The sequence below is a fragment of the Schistocerca nitens genome, chromosome 3 (genome assembly GCF_023898315.1).
Source record: "Schistocerca nitens isolate TAMUIC-IGC-003100 chromosome 3, iqSchNite1.1, whole genome shotgun sequence".
NCBI lineage: Eukaryota > Metazoa > Arthropoda > Insecta > Orthoptera > Acrididae > Schistocerca > Schistocerca nitens.
Genome location: NC_064616.1, coordinates 552,860,569 through 552,881,708, shown reverse-complemented (window position 1 = coordinate 552,881,708; position 21,140 = coordinate 552,860,569). Strand labels below are relative to the sequence as shown.

At 39.2% G+C, this 21,140-nt stretch overlaps 1 protein-coding gene across 1 annotated transcript in view; it reads left to right on the top strand.

The window, feature by feature from the left end:
- The window catches only part of LOC126248459 (tolloid-like protein 1), a 600,069-nt gene that overhangs the window by 518,567 nt on the left and 60,362 nt on the right, over positions 1 to 21,140 (top strand). The window contains exon 16 of the mRNA XM_049949462.1: positions 373 to 586. Coding sequence (XP_049805419.1) covers positions 373 to 586 — 214 coding nt within the window. The remainder of the gene's footprint in view (positions 1 to 372; positions 587 to 21,140) is intronic.

Below are 21,140 nucleotides of genomic sequence, written 5' to 3'. Positions count from 1 at the left end.
AGACATTGCTCATTTAAAAGTTTCTTTACAGAGATGTGTAAGAAGAATGGTTCTTCTTATCATGAATTGTTCTGCTGAGCACAAATCTATCCAGTGCTTGGTCCATTATTTTTGTAAACTTCAGTACAGTTCCTATTCATGATCCTGCCATGAGCTAAATGTTTCTGATTCCTTTTGAGATAGATCAATACTGTTTCTTCACCTTGTGTACTAAACATTAAAGTATTTCAATGTGTTGTTGTTATCTTGTGTGTATTCTTTACAGTCAATTCTTCACCTTATATACTACACATACGTACTGAACATGCAAATATTTCAACATGTTGTTGTTGTCTTGTATGTGTCCTTTACAGTGAATTCATTCTGTTTCAGACTTTTGTTGAATTTGAGATGGAACCACATCAAGAATGTGCATATGATCATGTAGTCCTGTACGATGGTGATTCTCCTGATGCTCACACATTAGGACGTTTCTGTGGCTCCAAGGCTCCTCACCCATTGCTGGCAACAGGCAATGAGATGCTAATGGTTTTCAAGTCAGATGCTTCAGTTCAGCGTAAAGGTTTTCTCGCAAGGCACACTACAGGTACTAGACATTTCACTTTTCTCTAGATATATTTAGTGTGATATACTTTAATAAACTGAGAGTGAAATGATGTACATGTACACATTCACAAAACTATATTTTAAGATATATTCATATAGTATGTTCATATTCCTACACAGTGAAAAAATGATGAAGCATATGTCAGAACAGAATCATGTATATGGATGTTAAAAAATTTCAGATATTTTCAGATCCATTAATACTTATCAAAACAACACAATCAGTACACCTGGGTCCAGACACGCATACATTCTTAGATCTGAAACTTGTTCATAGGTAAGTTATAATATGATGTCTATTCATGGTGCTTGTTCATAGGAGTTGCTCAATGTTACTTCTACACAAGGCAATGCATTTTCCTCCACTATGGAATTACAGATCATGCAACCATTGAGGTTGACTATGTTGTAGTTGTTGTTGTATCCGCTGAATGCAAAGAAGAGAAAGTTCAGTAATATCTGCACATTATTGACTGACAAGGCATGGAACAATATCTTCAAGTCTCCATAACCAACAGTCTAGATGATTGAGGTGTGCAGAATGTGGGGTCCAAGGTAAGGGGCCTCCTTGAACGACCCAGTGCTCCTGTAACGTGGTCATCAGATGTTCTTCGATATGTTCTGGTGCGCCATTATGTGTGAACCATATGTATAGTCTTTTGTGACATGTCATAGCCTCTAGTAAGGTAGGAAATAAGGTAATGGAAAATTCTTAGTAATGAGTTTCTTTTAATATCTTCAGTAGTATCTACGGTCATATTGATATACCAGCAACAACACATGAGCACCTGTTGATTGAGAAATGGTGTTTTTGATACCCTCTTTCTGCAACTAAATTGGGAGTATGAAAATACATAATATTATCTCTTGTGAATCACACCTTGTCAGTAAATAAAATATTAAGTTTGAGAGTGCACCTGCACCACACTTTTTCAGCAGCCATTAATGGAACTTCAATTTGCCATGATGGTATGGATACAGTAATTCTTCATTAAGTTCTACCCAGAAGGAATGATAACTCTGACCTTCTGCTGCTGCTAATCATTGGATACTGCTTCCAGGATTTCCATTCACGTAAATGTAGCAAACCATCCTCTATTTGAGGTGTGTGGATGGAGATATGCTTTCCAATATTTACCTCTTGGTATGCTAGATAAACTGTATCCTTAAGACACTGGAAACATCTGCCAAACAGTTTATCAGATGGTTCTCTGCACTTTCAGTGTAGAGGACATGGTCTCATTGACTACTTTCATTAGACCAAGCGAGGCAAGACTAATTCCATTAGACCAAGCGAGGTGATGCAGGGGTTAACGCATGAGTCAGATTCCTTAGTAAAATAGTTCACATCTCTATCCAGCTATCTAGATTTAGGTTTTCCATGACTGTCCTGAATTATTCTGTGGAGATTGCTATGAAAAGATTGTGGTTGATTTCCTTCCCCATCCTTTCGTAATCCCAGCTGGTGCTCCTTCTCTAAGGCCTCGCTGTTGAGAGGACATTAAACTCCAATCTTCCTTCCTTATTTTACTTTGATTTGATAAATCACAGTAGACAATCATATCCACCATACCATATGTGGAGCAGTTACTTTCCATTGGTAACAAATGGACAAAAACAGAAAGTGAAATGTACTAAACCATGCAAACATGCAAACAGCATGTTAACAGTAAAAACAGAAGTAAAGCTATTTGTGTAAGTAGGTACGACACCACAATAAGCACACTCTACAAAAAAATTAGTCACTCCCAGGAGACATCATGTTAATATCATGTAATATCACCTTTAGCCTTGTCCACCACCGGTATCTGAGTGGTCAGCATGACAGAATGTCAATCCTAAGGGCTCGGGTTCAATTCCCAGCTAGGTCAGAGAGTTTCACTGCTCATCATCATTTCATCATCATCATCATCATCATCATCATCATCATTTCACCCCCATCGATGTGCAAGTCTCTGAAGTGGCGTCAAATCGAAAGGCTTGCACACGGCAAATGGTCTACCTGATGGAAGGCCCTAGTCACACAGCGACCTTTAGCCTTGATAATTACCTCAATTCAGCAAGCATGAAGGTCCACAAATTTTTTCAAGTATGCTGTATCTAGCTGAAGACACTCATCAATGATTAGATCCCTTACAGCTACCAGATTGTGAGGATGTTGATTGTTAGGTTTCACCTGACGTTTTATATAGTTCTTGACATTTTCTATGTGATTAAACTTGGGTGGTTTTGTGGACCAGACTAGGTGTGATAGAGTGCCTGAGTGTTTGACAAACCAGGAACATGTGCATGCAGCACTGTGAACATGGCTCTTGTCATCATGGAAGACAGAAACATCTACACCACACTCATAATGGGAATATAGAAGTAAGGCCAACACTTGGTCACAAGAATGTTGAAAAAAAATTGATGTCACGTTCATGGTACTTGAATGAATGGGTTCAAGCCATCACCCTCTCCATGTAACCACCACCATGCTCCACACCCTGCAGGCCAAACACCTCATTGGGCTGTTGGTGAACTCAACAGATTGTGTCATTTCAAAAGAGAAAAAATTGCACTGCACACCTACAGTCAGCAGCTGATCTGCTTCTGTGTTGTTTGGTTCACTGAAGATGTGCAGCTTTATGTGCCATTGTCAACAAAGATGTTTTGTTTTGTAAACCCTCATCACCAATGTTGTAAAGGCCTCATCGTTACTGCTGTGGAGCCCAGTTTGTGACTGTTGTTAAGGTAGGCTGAGTTTGTGAAATGACTTCTGGTGCAGTACACTGCTAAAACAATTTCTCTCTGCCAATATTATACAGATATGTCCCAGGGTGAGGTAACAGGATAGGAGAACAAAGGTTCTACAGCACTCCAACAAATTAGTAACAAAGTTACACAAATGAGTTAAAAAGGTTTTACTTATCTTCGTGGCTAGTTGAATGATTAAGTCTGTAACACTGCATGTAATATAAAACAATAATGGCTATGTGCAAAAAATCATAGGTAAACTTCACAGCACATAGCAAATGCAATTTACAACAACTGTCAGTTCACTTCTAAAAGTTCACTAAACGATGTTCCCTGTCTAAGTCAGCGCTGGACGATAATCTATAACCAAGCGGGTGAAAACTGTTCTTCTATCTTTTGAGTAGGCTTCTGTTTGTTGTCATCTGGTCATTGGCAGATTGTACTTGGCTGGCAATTGGCAGAGGCGAAGTTGATATCTTCATGCTCAGCACCGCCCATGGCACTGGTGGAACTCATGTAAGTGAGGAGTATCTATGGCACTTGCAGCTTTGTGCATGTTGTACTTTTTCTCTGGCTGTGTCTTGTTCTGATGACACAGCATTTTCCAGATGAACCTGACTCCAAATCTCCATTACATGCACTACCCTTCACAATTTTTGCTTAAAAAACTGCTTGAGATGGACCTGCACTCATTTACAACAGCAATTCCTGTTGGGTCTGAAACTGTCTTTTATTGACAAAGTGTGACATTCATCTATGGCCTCTGTCAGTAAGGATCTTTTACAACCACTATTTTTACTTTATGCTGCATGGTCACAAATGGTACACCCTTCCTCGTTGACATGATGGACAGTTCACATTGATTCACTAAAAAATTTAGCATCTTCATTTATGGGGTTGATTTGGGTAAGAGACCAAACTGCAGGGTCATTGGTCTCATCAGATTAGGGAAGGACAGGGAAGGAAGTTGGCCATGTCCTTTCAAAGGAACCATCCTGGCATTTGCCTGGACCGATTTAGGGAAGTCACGGAAAACCTAAATCAGGATGGCTGGATGCAGCACTGAACTGTCATCCTCCCAAATGTGAGTCCAGTGTGCTAACCACTGCACCACCTCACTCGGTCTCTTCATTTATGATGTGGCCAGGGGCATGTGTAAATATGATGGCTCATTTGTGCCATTCTGTCACATCAGCACTTTGAACCATTTTCTGTGCTGATTCCATACAAATAACTGGCAGGTGCATGCAGCTTTACTGTCATGACTTACATCAGTGGTGGAATGCCACATGACTGCCTGGTATCTGATATACACCATCTAAAGTGCTGCAAAGAGATCAGTGTGCTCTTTTAAGGTGTGGCTAATATTTTTTTCTGGTGCCCTTTCATACTCAGGCTTGTGAATAATTTGTTATACAATAAAATGCACTGACCCAACTGAAACTACCACACAACTGACTGCAGACCAATTAATGCTCAGAATAATATTTATCTGAAGTACTGTACCTCACAAGGACATCAAAATTTTTATTGACACTGATGATGGAATGCCAGTGCAATGACTTTTCTCATATCTACAATCAAATGCATCACTTTCCCTATTCTAAACAAGTATCCATATCTCAAAGAGAAAAATATTGAGAAATTCATACTGAATATGCATATAAGAACTCCATCAGACAAATAGTGCAGTAGCCTACTATTTTGACCTGTTAACTGTCTAGTGTGTGCCACTATGCTTTTCATTTTAAATATCTGCAAGTTGCAAAAATGAGATGTGGCTGCATAACTGACAAGTGTGGAGCATTATATTCATGGCATGACATTGCTGTTCACTTGCTCCACAAAGTCATCTTGAAGGGAACTCAATGATTCCATGATCTGGTACTAGATCCCAATATTTGATGGTCCCATTGATGAAGTGGGTGTCAAGACACTGATGGACTGTTAGCATAACACTGAAATATTAGTACAGCTACTAAATATATTTGCTCTTACTTCGCAGCCAAACTAATATTTTCATATTACCATTACATTGTGATTTAGACAATAACTATTGATCATGAAATGGGCAGCTGGTGGAGCAAAAAGGCTGTCTAGTGATGATACTCATTGTTGAAATTGAGTGTGACCTCTGGCTACCATAAGACTGAATGTGTTGTGGACATGTGACACAGTAAGGAAAGTAACACAGAGCAAAGATGAATGGAGAGTCATTGTAGCAGTGATATGGGCCACAAATGAGGAAGTCCACTAACGTAAGGGTCTTTGACAAAGCACAGATTGTTATGGCCCAGCACCTGAAAATAAGAATCTTAAAAATGAGAAAACTATTCACATGCTACTGTTGTGAGCATCAATGGAAAATGATTTGTGAAAGTTGAAACAATGAATAAATGTCAAAGTGATAAATGTACATGCCTCATTACAGAATGAAGAGGTTGGAGACTTGTCTATGTTGTAAAGCAGACCTGATGACAGAGCACAGTGTTGATGCAGGCGCAAATGTTTCAGAGCTAACTGTTTTGCACACACTGTTAAGCATGGAGCATGTTAACCCAATGAGATCATCAATTACAATTGCAGTTGGGATGGAATTATTAAGATTGGACTGTGGATCAGTGGATATGTACTCACTGTTTGGATGAATCATGTTTCTCATTACACTAGGTTTTTGGTCATATCAGGATACATCATCATCCAACATAATGACTGCTTGAAACATGTCTTGTGCCAGGGATGCAGGCCGGTGGGGGCAGAATTATGCTATTTGGGACATACATGTAGGCTTCCATAAAACCTGTGATAGTAAATGGAAGCATCATGACAGCTGTGGACTGTGCCAACATCATTGCAGATCACCTGCATCTCCTCATGCTTGATGTATTCTCTGATGGCAATGGCATTTCCAGCAAGATAATTGTGTATGTCACAAGGCTAGAATCATAATACAGTGATTTGAGGAGCATTATAGTGAATTCACATTCATGTCTTGGCCACCAAATTTGTCTGATCTGAACCTAATGGAACACTTACATGATGCTACTAGGTGTCACCTCAGCATCCACAAAACACCGGCCAATAATTTATGAGCATTGCATGAGCTGTACATATGATGGTTTCTGAAAAGTTCTTGCCTTCACACAGAGATTGCAGCACTACTCATAATTGGTACACATGTTAGCAGATACCACATAAAACTTGAAGTCATTCCAGGCAGCATTTGACTGTAGGCAGTTGTTTGAAGCAGTTGTGGTGAATGAGGTGTTGAAAATGGAAAATGATTGAGTGTCATGCAGTGATTATATTCTTCTTAAAAGAAGGTTTAACACTGACTGATATTCATTTGTTGCTTGTAAATGTGTATGGCAGCTCTATACCTTTAGTTTCCACTGTGAAGCAATAGATGGTCTGGTTTCAACATGGCCATGAAAGCATCCAAGATTATCAACACATAGGATGTCCAAAAAGTGCAACATAAAGTGTATGATATGATTTTGGAAGATTGGCATATAAAGATGAGGGGAATTGCTAATGCTCTAGGGATACTGAACAAATATATTGGTCACATCTTGCATGAGGAACTGAGCATAAGAAAGCTTTGAGCAAGATGAATGCCATGTGTGCTCACTGTGGATCACAAACACAATCACACAACAGTTTCTGAAAAGAGCTTGGTGAATTTTTTCATCAATACATGACAGTGGATGAAACTTGGATTTGCCATTACACACCTGAATCCACCATCAGTCTACACAGTGGACAGAAGCCACTTCTTCAGCTCCAAAGAAGGTGAGGATGGTGCCATTGGCTGGAAAGATAATGTCATCAGTGTTTTGGGGTATGAAAGAAATTTTGTTGATTTACTATCTTGAAAAAGATAAAACCATAACTACAGAATACTACTCCCAACTTCTTACAAAACTGAACACAAGTATTTGTGAAGACAAACACTGCTCAAAGCAGAAAAAAATGCATTCTATCAAGAAAAAGCATGTGCCCACAAAAGTGTCTTGGCAGTGGGGAAATTGAGGGATTTGCATTATGAAGTACAGGAACATCTGCCCTATTCCCCAGATTTGGCTTCCTCAAACTTCCACCTATTCTCAAAACTGAAGAAATTCCTTGCTGGTCAGCACTTTTCATCTAATCAAGAAGCCATCATGGCTGTAGATGGGATCTTTGTAGGAGAGAAAAATAAATCTTCTTTGAAAGCATAAACTGTCATTATCACTCTCAGGCTCAGAACTTTTCAGATGAACCTTATAGACACATGGTGTCATGTACCCCCAGAAACCTACCAAAGAACTATGAAATACATACCACCTGTCATCATGCTGTATTGCACTGTAAAGGTGGACTAACAAACAGTGAATGTATCATCACATCTTCACCTATAGTACACACTTTCTACGAGAATTGAAGGGATCAAAAGTGAGTTTATTATGAGTTTATAAAACTGCTGAATTAATCAACAGGCGAGTACACACATTTTGCCATATGAGATCAAGTCCCACCTTAGCCTATGTTGCCCTAACATTTTTTGCATGTATTTAGTGCTCCCTTAGAACTTTTATGAGTTTTCAGTAATATCAGCAGAATTGTACAGGGCAAGGAGTTCAAATTTTGTAAGGCTTGAAGGTTTGTTTCATTCTTCAAAATTATATCGCTTTACAAGCTTTTAATTGTATTGTAACCCACAGGTTTGATACCAGTGAAAACCATATTGTTGACTATGCTCTCCTTGAAACAGATTATATACTTGTATATTAATCTATAGCTTCTGGACAAGTAATCATGCTATTTATTTTAAAAACAACTACTTGATAAAGAATAGTCATTTTTGCCATTTTTTGGTAGGTAGTCATACAGAATGCTGTATCATTTTAAATAACCTCAAACTACTTGAAGTGATAAAATAGCCTCTAAGACAGTGCTGCAGAGTGAAAATCTCATTCTGGAAACATCCCCCCGGCTGTGGCTAAGCCATGTCTCCGCAATATCCTTTCTTTCAGGAGTGCTAGTTCTGCAAGGTTCGCAGGAGAGCTTCTGTAAAGTTTGGAAGGTAGGAGACGAGGTACTGGCAGAAGTAAAGCTGTGAGTACCGTGCGTGAGTCGTGCTTCAGTAGCTCAGTTGGTAGAGCACTTGCCCGCGAAAGCAAAGGTCCCGAGTTCGAGTCTCGGTCGGGCACACAGTTTTAATCTGCCAGGAAGTTTCATATCAGCGCACACTCCGCTGCAGGGTGAAAATCTCATTCTGGCAAGCTCTGTAGAGGTTTCTAATGAAAGACCAACATGAGAAGATCAGTTCAACCATAGCACATCACAAAACATACATCACAGACATATGGGTCCACCACAAATCCTCTCAGCATCATTAAGAAAAAGTCTGTGCCAGCATAGGTCTCATCACGTCTTGAAACAATTTTTTGGTGAACATTTTGAACTGACCAAATTTTTGCCATCCAATAACTGATGCCGCATCCTAAGCAGCTTCATAAGTGTAGATGATCTACTGAATCTTCTGCTGCCACACCAAACAGAATATAACATAACTTATTGTTACTTTGGATGGAAACCTCTAAACTAAATTGCTCTGTCATAATATCCAATTTGGCATGCTGATTGATCACATATTTTTCTTAGTTATTGCTGGTTATGGTCATGAAGTATACATGATCAACCACTGCAAAACCTATAAGCTACAGGTTCCTGTATCATACAACTGGCATAAATATGGCAAAATGTATAGCTACACAACTTTGGAAGTGACTTTTCTACTGTCTCTTACAAAATCAATTAATTCTATGTATTAAAGCTATAAGCTTCTTGAGCGATATTCACCATACGTAAACAAATAACTAAGACAAGTTGGTTTCACTAGCTGTTGAAAGTTGTAAGCTTTTGACTATACCAGTATAGGACATCTATGCATTATTCTTATTGTTCCTGTGTAGAGAAATAATACTCAAAAAATTATAAAGTATATTAAATACAAAATACAGCTGGAAATCTCCTAGAATCATAACTGCTGCTGGGTGACATTAACAATGTAATGAAATGGGTGAAATAATTTGTGGTGGAATTGTAATATATTCTTGAAATGATAACTTTGTTGAAAAATGAGTTTCTTAATGATATTCAGTGACCAAAAAATGCTACTTCATAAATGTGGAACAGCACATAAAATTATATAATGATGCTGTTAAGATGGTATTGACATGTTTAACTGATATTGTATATTGTAGTTATTAATCATGTGCTAAGAGCAATGATATTGTGTGCTTCACAGTCTTGCTGAGGCCTTTTCACTTGATGGCACTTAAACATATTATGTATAATGTTATCAATAACTAATTGCTACAGCTTTGCAGCTGGCCTCATGGGGCTGAATTAAGTCGACTCCAGGTCTTTCTAAGAGTAAAAAATAGGGTAATCACTAGAAATCAAATTAATGAGCTCTGAAGTATTGATCAGCAATACCAATAACCAGACTACAGCTGCATTCTATGTCATTTGTTGTAAACTATTTACTACCTTTAGGATTAAAAGAGACCACTCATTAAAAAGCAGAAGCATTGAGTTGTCGATAGGCATACAGCTAGCTTTCGGAGTTTTCCCTTGATGAGTGACAGTAAAAGAAAGACCAACACACACACACACTGTGTGGAGGGAGTGGGGACAGTGGGTTGCCTGAGATTGAGACCAGACCAGTTACTGGAGTGGAGGATGTGTTATAAGGATAACTTCCATTTTCATAGTTCAGAGAAGATGGTGGTGGAGGAAAGGATCTAAATATCTTGGGTTATGAAGCAGTGATATTTTACTCTAGCTCATCAAAGGATGCCTATCAAAGCTAGCAGATTTCAGTCTTTTTGTGCACCTATTGACAACACAATGCTTCTGCTTTTCTGTGAGTGGTCTCCTTTAATCCTAAAGTATTTATATTCTGTAAGAACTTGCCTACAATATTTAAACTGTTTACTTACTATTTCTTTTACTGCCTTTCTTCTGACACATAATGTGAAATAAATTTAGATTTACAACTGTTCTGAAGTTGCAAATAATGATGAACTTCTTGTAACAAAGTTTTGAAATAACATCTTACTTTAATTCCCAATATTTGAATCTAGTCCTATGGGCATGACATAGAGCTAATTTTAGTGGCCATAGGAATTATTTAGAAGGCCCAATATATTTTCAGAAGGTGATTCCCCACAGCTTGTAAGTGTTTGAAAAATGTCATGAATACTGCTTCATCTGCTGAGATGATAATCACGACTTTTTTCAAGTACCCAGAAGTCTGTAATAAAAATAAGTTCTCCAAGAAATGTGAACAGTCAGAAACTGTTACAGTTGATTTAAGTGAAAAGAAACTGTCTGTTAGCTATACTTCTTACAAGAAAAAATGAGAATGGTCATGAGAAAATTAAAAAAATACAGTGCTTAAGGGTCAGACAGATAAACTGAAACAGAACCAGAAGTACACTAAATCATAACACAAACAGGTTTATATTTGGTGTTGTTTCCATACAGAATTATTTATAGTTCTGTGCAAAAAAGAAAAGATACAGTTGAAGTTACATTTCAAATGATAAGTTTTGATCAATTTCTTATAGTTTCCTGATGACATCTGCATTTAAGAGCTCACTGTTAAGCTGACTAATGAATTTCAATGCTTGTGTTTACTTCACACTTTTTCTGCTAGTTGCTAATGTATTGCACACTGCTTACAACTTTTTAAACAGCTACAAAACCTTTGTTGTAGTGGAACATTATATTACTTTCTGGCCATGTAGTTTAATATAGTAGGGGAAGACAGACAATTAATTACCAGCGTTGAGATTAGGATTTCATGGGATACAATGTCATTGCCAAAGAATTACACTTAGATATCTAAAAAGTAAGACTAAGAATGGGAACAAAAATCACGTCAAACTGATAATTTTCAATATTTCTACACAAGCATCTGTTTAACTGCGTGCATTCATTATTTTTTTGGTTTACAGAGCTCTCTGGCAGAGTCTTTTATTTCACTCTCATGGATCAGTGATGTGTGTACCACAACCTGTTACAGATTGATTAACATAACATAAAAGTTAAATGATGAGTATATCGTAATACAGTTTTAGTAGGTATTTTCTATGTGTGGCTGCTATGCAACTGTTTGTCCTGATACACTTTTGAAATAACATCTTACACTTCTACACCCTAATTTTTGTAATGTATTAATGCCTGCCTTATCCTCATACACTGTTAGCCTGCTTAAGTATTTAACATTTTTGTTTTTTACATTTTTCTCTAAAATGTCAGTTGAGTCTTCATGATCTATCAGATGTTCATTTTTATCATTATACATTTAAATATTCTTCTGTTACTGTTTGCCTGGCTACATTATTGTTGACATGAAGTATGTTGATCGATTCTTAGTAACATACTTATTAACACCTCTGTTTATTCCATGCTGTTAATATATGTTGTTATTTATTCTACTATTGTTGCCATAATTGTCTCCTGACGGGGTGTAGTGCTTGAAAAAAATACTTGATCTACTTGTCTTCTATGTGGCAAAATTGAAAAAATGAAAAGAGCAGTAATACGACATTACATATCCTAGCCAATGTAAGTTAAATCATAACAGATCAACAGAAAAATTAACAACTGTTAGTATGTAGATCAAACCAAAGTATGTTACCTTATGAAGTATTTGTTGATGGCTTGGATGACACAGTATCAAAAATTACTGAGGAGATCAAGAACTCCCTGCATCATATGATATGAGAGCTATTTTTTTTTTCAAGGATCTGATTGGTCATGAAGTTAAAACCACAGGGACAAGACAATGAAGCTTTCCACAAACTTGTGGCACAGTGTCTCCAGTAGGCCTGTCTATTGTGTAATATCACACTTTTCAGTTCTGAGTGCACAGTGAGCAGTTAAAGATGGTTAGAACAATAGTGTCTAATGCCAAGTGTGAAGTGCCTGCTGAGAGGTTTCCTCTGACTCCATGCAGTCTGTATAATGTAACTGTCATGCATTTCCTTCTTGAAGACAATGATTTGTCACACACTGCAGATGCAACCATGACACTCCTGCAGCATTTTCGCTAGGAAGTGGTTTCTATAGAGCTGTAATTTGACTCCCTCTGATTTTCATATCTTTGCTCACTTGAGCAATTGGTTATGATGACACTATTTTGCCATGAACTGTGAGCTGTGGAGCAGCATAGGGAATGGGTGAAAATAACAGATGACCACCTTTTATGATGAGGGTATAGGAAAGTTGGTACCATGCTATGACAAATGTCTAAGTCATAATGGTGACTATATAGAGAAGTAGGTATAAGTTGTAGGTAAATGTTGCAAATAAAACATTTTTTATTTCTATTGTGGTTTCCATTTGCAACTGATAATGGGTTGGAAAAAAATTGCCTATGTAATTTAATGCAGTGTTGAGCAGATGTCAAGGTAACCTTGGCAAGATAACTGTTGTGACTTTATTATTGATATCTTTAAGTTTTATATTGTTTTAATCAGGCACAATTGTCATTTATGTGCCATTGGTGAAAAGGCTTCACTTTTATATAAACATGTTGGTAATCTGTCACTCATGAGGTGCCTATGTGTCACAGAAAAATTAAATAACTTACTGCAGACACCATTCTCCTTTTTCAAAGACACTTCAAATTTAATCTGATATTTTCAATTGAGAATTATTTTCATGAACTCTCTCCAAGTTTCTGGTATCTCTTTGTCTCACAGATTTCAACCTCCTTTTCACATACACTAAGTATCCAATACTCATTAATGATGACTGGGTCTTTGACATTTTACGCACACTACTTTTTTGTTAGTATTATTAATTCATCGTTTTCTAGAGAGTATTCTATAAGTCTATTTCACAAATTCTGTCATGTATACTATTTACAAACACTGATTACTATTTTTGCACCAAGCGTCTGTCACTAATGTTTGAGATGTGTGTCTGAAGATTGTAGCCTGTATAGTCTAATTTAGCTTTTTTTCAACAATATAAGAAAAATATAGACTGCTACTCACCATATAGATGACACCTTGAGTTGCAGACAGGCACAATGAGAAGACACTTATAAATTATCTTTCAGCCAAAACCTTCTTCCGAAAAGGAAACACACATGTCTGAGCTGCTGCTGATGGAGGTCATGTGTGTGTCTTAGGTGTGCTTGCTTGTGTAATTCAATGTGTGTGTGTTTCCTTTTCTGAAGAAGGCTTTGGCTGGAAGCTAATGTGTAAGGGTATTTCCATTGTGATTGTCTGTAACTCAGCGTGTCATCTTTACAGTAAGTAGCAACTATCTTTTCCTCACATTATTGATATTCCAGTCTGGAGTTTCCATTGTGACACTTTCTACAATTTCATTAAATCATTACAGGCAAATTCTTGTATAATTTCTGCAGTAAGACTCCTTACAACTGATTTCTCTGGTAGTGGAGAGGACAGCTTGTGTCATGACAAAACATTGAATCTTAACACAAATAGTTTATGAATGAGAATGAATTAACAATTGTATGAATTTCCTTTAGTAACTCAAATGGTTATAGCAAGTGATGAGATTATTTTGATGATACACATTTCAGTTGGAATGTTGTTGGCCAGAGTGCTCCTATTTCTCTTGAATAGTTCTTCCTCTCATGAAGCCGGTTATTTGTTGGAAGGTGCCTGATCCTTTCTGCAATTAATATTATATTTAAACTCTTAATGAATTCCATTTATTCAAAACATTTTAATGCTTTTTCAGTGGCACAAAGAAGAGAAGTGTGATAAATCTTGGATGTCAAATATACTTGTTTACACTGTTGTAAATTTTTATTCAGCTTTTTTAAAGTGGTTTCACTATAATTTCCATGTCTCTGAAACAGTAAGCAAATGTGTGCTTCATACTGACATAGTCTTTTTCTTCTCATTTGCTCCCAGGGGCAGGTTTATTCCATGGAATGTACGGTATTAGTGAACTCCCTTTACTCACAATAGTCAACATGCACAAGTTATTTTCTAAGAAACTATTAAGAATTGTGTAAATTCATAGTTTCCTGTGAAGCATCCTGAGCTATTAACCTTCACCAAACCCAGTGATTACTGAGGAGCTGTTGGATAATATATTCAGCATCTTCAGACTTAGCAGAATGAACTTGGTATGAATGAACTGTTAATACATAATCAAAATTTTGTGTATGCCTTAGTGCTCATACAAAATACAACCAATGTTAGGAGGGGATGTCACAGTAATCCAGTAGTAGCAACTGAATTCCCAAAGAGGATGATTTTTCATTGCTTTGATCCAGTACTATTTATGCAATGAATGCTGTGAGGCAAGTAATAGCACCTTCATCTTACTTACTGTGTTATGTATAAGACACAGTTTGGTAGCTAAGTGGGTAAAGGTCAGAATACAAATCCAAAGGTTGAAAGCTCAATTACCATGCAGTCTTAGGGGCTTTTCATATATCATTTATTGCTTCTTTCATTAGTGTCAAAGATTTGTATAGGTAAAAGTGCTAAGTTTCACCATGATTTGGAGTCTACTTTAACTTCAGATCTACTTCTAACTGGTTGGGTGAGATAGTTCAAAAGGATGTAGAAGGCTAGGGCATATCACCTCCAATAGGACCACACTTATTGAAGCACTGTGATGTTCAAGCTATCCTTAAAGTTGAGAAAACATTTAATAAGTAGTGCATACTAAGAGTATTCAAGGATATTAATGAGTATTCATGCTTGATGTTCCTTTCACAGAACTGAAATTGTGTTTTTGGCAATTTACATATAACTTTTCTACAAATACAAAGTAAATTGCCAAAAGATATAAATATTGCATATAGGCTCTAATCTGTAAATGACAGACACTCATATATTGTGATTTATGCATTTGTAGTTGTAAGCTGTGCTATAACCCTGTATACAATACGTGGATATGTGTGATGACACCAGGCCATGAGTACACTACACTTAGAATATTCCATGAATACGTGCAGGCCAGCCACCAGTGGCTCCTTGTTGTGGGCCACATGACTTCTGCACTTGGTGTGGCATCTGTTGTGCCATCTACCAGAGCCCTCTTCTTTATAAGCATGGTGCAGCAGGCTTTTGCCCTCATATTGTATTCATACTGTCAGCAACTGTTTGTATCACTCCCTTAATTGTTTCTATGTCTGTGTCTTAGAGTATAATAAAATTGGTGACAAGTGCAGTGTTCACTTCCCAGTCTATTTGGTTGCTCCTTTGGTTCTTCTGGCTGTGGAGGCAGTGCTTCAATCTTTCCTCAAGTAGCAGCAGGCTCTTATGGCTGCTATCATGAACTTTTCAGTCACATTGACAATCCAGTCTTCCATGCTGTCTGCGTACATGCCATCCTTTCCTCCTTATGATGGTGTGGTCAAAAACCTGGAGGCTTAAGAGATGCAGCTTCAGCAACTCTTCCTCACTTTCGGTGCTGCTGATGGAAACATGTGTAAGGCTTTGGTCCTTTCTTGGATTTCTCCTGGTATCCACCAGTTGTTGTGCCAGTTATCCCTAATCTAGGAACCAGTGCAACTTTCATTGGATGAAATGTGGAAGTTGTTGCCAAATTATCACTGTAAATGCATGCATGTCATTGCAGCATGTGTAGAGTTTTATCGTGGCCATAAACAGCCCCACCAGTCCTTCTGAGTTTGGACAGCCAAACTCCACACCCTCAAAATTTCAGTTTGTTACTGGTGCTTATCATGGTTCCTATTGTCCATGATGCCATCATTCGGTTGGCTCCTGACAAGGAGATGATGTCAACACACACTACAGTGCAAGAATTCATCTTTGGGTGAAGTGTTTGATATTTCTCAGTCTTTCATGGTAACTTGTGCTGCTGGTGATCAGATTGATGCTTTGTGTGACATTGCCATGGTGACTCGTTTTCCTGGTCATTAGACGTTGGTCAGTTGTAGGAGGGAGGATGACGTAGCAGCCAAACAAATGCGGACTGCACACCATACTGGACAGTAACATGCAAAACAACAATCACAGCAACAACAGTGCTCCTCACTCTTATCTTGCCCACTCTATTTCAATTTCATGCAATATGACAAGGCCACATGCCTTAAGCACTGAGTGAATTGCAACAACTGTAGGAGAAAAGGACATATAGCATCTGTGTGCTGTTCCCAGCCCCCTACAGTGGACATGGACATTGATATTCTTTGTGTGTCTCCACTGCTTAGAACCGTAACAAACTGTTTATCAAAGACCAAGTAATGGTCAAAGTACTCAGTTTACAAGTGGACATGGATGCAGCCTTGACTTGACTGAACTCCGAAACTTACAAGGTGCGTTCCATAAGTAATGCGCCCAAATTCATAAAAAATCATTTATTAACTGTATTCGTACAAATAATCAAAAATTTTCAAAATAGCACCCTCTTGCATCGATACACCTCTGGAGGTGGTGATTCCATGCCTGGAAGGCATCCTGGAATGACTTTTCCGGAATGTCCTTTAGAGCTGATGTAACATGCACCTGGATGCTTTCAATCGTGTCCCAAGGTTTTCCTTTCATGACTCCTTTTAACCTAGAAAACAAAAACATGTCAACGGGAGCCAGGTCAGAACTGTAGGGAGGCTAGGGAACCAATAGGGTCTTGGTCCTGGCCAGGAAGTTGTTGACAATGAAGGCGCTGTGACTCAGCGCGTTGTCATGCTGAACTTCCCACGTGTCCTTCATGTCGCTTCGGCAGCGCCAGACCCTCCTTTACGGTCTTTTGAGCACTTCCAAGTAGAAAGCTGAGTTCACTGTAGTCCCAGTAGTTACAAATTTGTGGTGGACAATGCCTCTGACGTCAAAGAAGACAATGAGCATAGGTTTGATCCTGGACTTGCTCATGCGTGCGTTCTTGGGACGGGGCGACAATGGGATGTGCCACTCTGAACTCTGCCTTTTTGTCTCAGGCTCATACTCAAAAATCCATGACTCATCACCAGTGATAACTGAGTTTAAAAAATGAGGATCATTTTCACACATTTCCAACATTTCTCGGCACCGAAGCACTCGTATGTGCTTGTGTTCGACGGTCAACACTTTTGGGCCAAGTTTGGCAGACACCTTTGTCATGTTCGTATCTTCAGTCACAATGTGGAAAACGGTTGTTTTTGACATGTTTAGAGTTTGTGCTATCAATTGAAGGCTCAACCGTCTGTCAGAGTCAAACAATCATGCACACGCGTCACATTTTTGTCGACTCGTGCGGTTGATGGCTGTCCACTGCGAGGTTCATCGGTGATCTCCTTTTGGCCCCTCATGAACAACTTGTGCCATCGGAAAACTTCTTATTTGGACAAGCAATCATTCCCAAAGACATGCTGAAATAATGGAAACGTTTCGGTAGCAGACTTCCCGAGTTTAATGCAAAATTTGATAGCAAACCGTTGCTCTACAGAATGATCCATTGTGCCATGTTACATAAACTCAAAATGGGGTTGACAGAAACACAAGTCCTGATTCTCTGGCAGTTTGCAGCTGAATGAGACAAAGAGCATTTTGAAGTTAACACTCCCTTCCACGTAGCCCAGCCACTTACAACACACTGAGGTGTACTGTTGCATCAGAAAAAAATTGGTCGCATTACTTATGGAACACACTTTGTATGTGGATTTGGGTTCTTCAGAATTGTCTCCAGTGACACAATTTGATGAACTGGAACAAGCAGCATACTACAATTTTGGGGCAATTTATGACCCCCCACTGTGTATAAATCTGTGGTTTCTTCCTTGATGGTTTTGGTAGTGGATTACGCTAGCACAACAAACCTTTTTAGTCTCCATGCTTCCAAGATCTCTGGTTTTTCTGTTCTAGATAATGTGCACCTTGTTTCTGATCAGGTTGTTTACCAGCTGTTAGAGTCCCTGTGTTCTGTGTTCTTGTCCCATTTCTTCGGTGGGTTAGATTGTGCCACTAATTTTGTGTTCCACATAACCCTGAAACCTATGGCACAGTCACACTTTTCCCATGTGCATCCTATTGCAATGGCTTTGTGTGATCAAATGAAATGAGAATTGGACATGCTGACATCATTGGAGGTCATACAGCTTCACCTCTGTAACAACTTTAAAGTTGCAGTTAATGCATGGTCTACCACTGACACCTACTCTTCACCCTGTCTGGACAAGTTATTGGCCTAACTCATTGGGGTGCAGGTTTCCTCCAAAACTGATTCATCTGAAGACTATTTACTTGTTCCATTGGATGATGTTTCTAAATGGCTTCTTGTGATTAACACATCCTTCAGGTTCTTCCAAATCAGGTTATTCCCATTCAGAGTGGCTGGTGCCCAAATGATTTTTCAACATTTTTTGGAACTGACAATGTCCATTATGGGGTACATCAACTATCCCAGTGGCATCATCATCATCATCATCATCATCATCATCATCAGGGAAGATCATTTACATAAATTATGCACCTTGTTTATGTCTTATATTCTGCAGAATTAGAATGTAGCCTTGACAAGTCATACATTTTGTATTGGTGTTTGGGCTTCCTTGGGATGGTGTTAAGCCATTATATCATCATATTGCCATGGTCCCAGCTCTGCCTCACCCTACAAATGTCAGAGAACTCCAAGAATTTAGGTAAAATTCCCTATTATCACAAATTTATTCCAGGTGTAGCCATGTTGGTCCATCCCCTCCATCTGTTGTTCCACAAGACTGTTTCCTTGCAGTGAACACCAGTCTGTGAGTGCCCATTAATGTTTTTGAAATGTAAATTATATTCTGCTCCTTGTTTTTGTACTTTCCATGACTTTGGTCATGATGAACTCCTTTGTTTTCATTTATTTGGCCACCATTTGTTCTTGGCTATGGATGCCTCTCAGCATGGACTTGGGCTTTCGCACTTCAGTATGATGGTTCCAAATGTCCGATAGTTTACACATAAAAAATGCTCAACTCCACTCCCAGCATTATTCCCAAGTTGAAAAAGAAGTGCTTTTTATTTTCTACTTCCTAAACAAGTTTCATGTGCCCTTGTGTGGGTCTCAGTTCCACCACATTACTGACCACAAGCTCCTGGTTTCATTGTTTAATTCTTATGCTTCATTGACTGACAAAGCAGAATATCATCTCAAATTTTTGGTCTGCTACACAACATCCCAACACCAATGCACTTTTCTGGCTTCCACTGTGGCCAGATCCTACCTTTGGTCATGATGAATTCCTTTGTTTTCATTTATTTGTTGAACCACAATGTACTCTGGTAGGGTTTCCTATTACAGGCTGGATCATAGCTGCTGACCAGGTTTTAAATCAAGTTGTTCGTGTTTTTTCTGCATGGTTTGCAAAACAGGCCTCTGGGCAGAGCTTCTGATCCTTTGCATAACTATTTTGCCCTCTGTCACCACCTTCCCACATTTGATGGTCTGCTGCCTAAGGTTGTGATCGTGGTTGCCCTATGGTGGGATTGCTTCAGCTTCTACATCAGAGCCACCAGGATATCTGATGCACGAAGTTATTGGCCAGTCATAGACATTTCAGGCCAGCATTAATGGTGACATTGTATGTTTTCTCCCAGTGTGCTGTCGAACAGGTGGCACCACAGGCTACACATCCTCCATGTCCATGTTGATTTCATGGACCTTCTTAAATTCTTCTTTGTTGCTGGTTGTTGATGCTTTCTCTAAATTTCCATATGTTATCTTCTCCAACATCAACTGTGGCTATAATTCAGGGCGTCTCCAAAATTTTTTTCTATTGAAGGATAGCTTTATAAGCTGTGACAGATAAAGGACCACAGTTTATGTCTCAGGCCTTCCACAATTTTTGCACCCATCAAGGCATTTGCCACGTGACTGTTCCTCCTTTTCACTCCCAATCTAATGGTGAGGTAGAACATCTCAGCTGCACTTTCAAGGTTCAAATGGAGAAGTACTTCATAGACTCCTTCATGGACTATTCCTTGACCGTCTTATTGAGTTCCTACATGTTTATGGCAGTGGGGGATAGGAGTCTGACCGAGATGCTCCATGGCCATAGTAAAGCATCCTCCCATATCTTCTCATGCTGCTCTACCAACATCCGTCTCTGTGGCCCTTTTTGTGGTTTGCTCCTGGGTCCATGGTCTGAGCTTGGTGATTTGGTCACTGACTGAAGTGGGTTCTGGCTATGGTCCTTTAGCTGCTGAGGCCACCACCTCTGTATTGTGGTCACCAATGAAGGAGTGGTGGTGTGCCACTATAACCACCTGCATCCTTGTGTCATGCCAAGGGCTGTGGGTTCACTGCCCCGTCTCTGCTTCCTCCTCCTCCCTCACTGCCTGTCATGGCCTCACAGGGCATCCCTGCTGTGGGGGTGGGTCTGCCCTCCTTGTGGAAGTCACCATCTTCTGCCTTTTTTTTGGGTTCCAAACCCCTTGCAGCAGCTGCTGGACCCTCCTACGAATGGCAATTCGACAGCCAGCTGGGCTGGTGCCTTCAGGCCCTTAAACTTTGGCATTACTGAAACCCCTGACCAAGTGGCTGGCGCCTTCTCTGTTGGTGCTGTTTCACCACATCAAGATTCTACTAACACCCTTGTCACTGGTCCTTCTACGGTACTTCATTGGGGACAGCCACTGCTTGTGCCCATGCTCCTGCCACTTCTGCCCCTACTCACTGGTTCCAGCCTGGAATCTCCATATATTGCTACCATCACTGCCTGCGGCATCTGCCAAGAAGGGCATGGATGTTTCAACAGCCAACCTGATGCCCACATTGGCCTAGTACCCTTTCCCCAATGGTAATACAGAGGCCACCTGTTG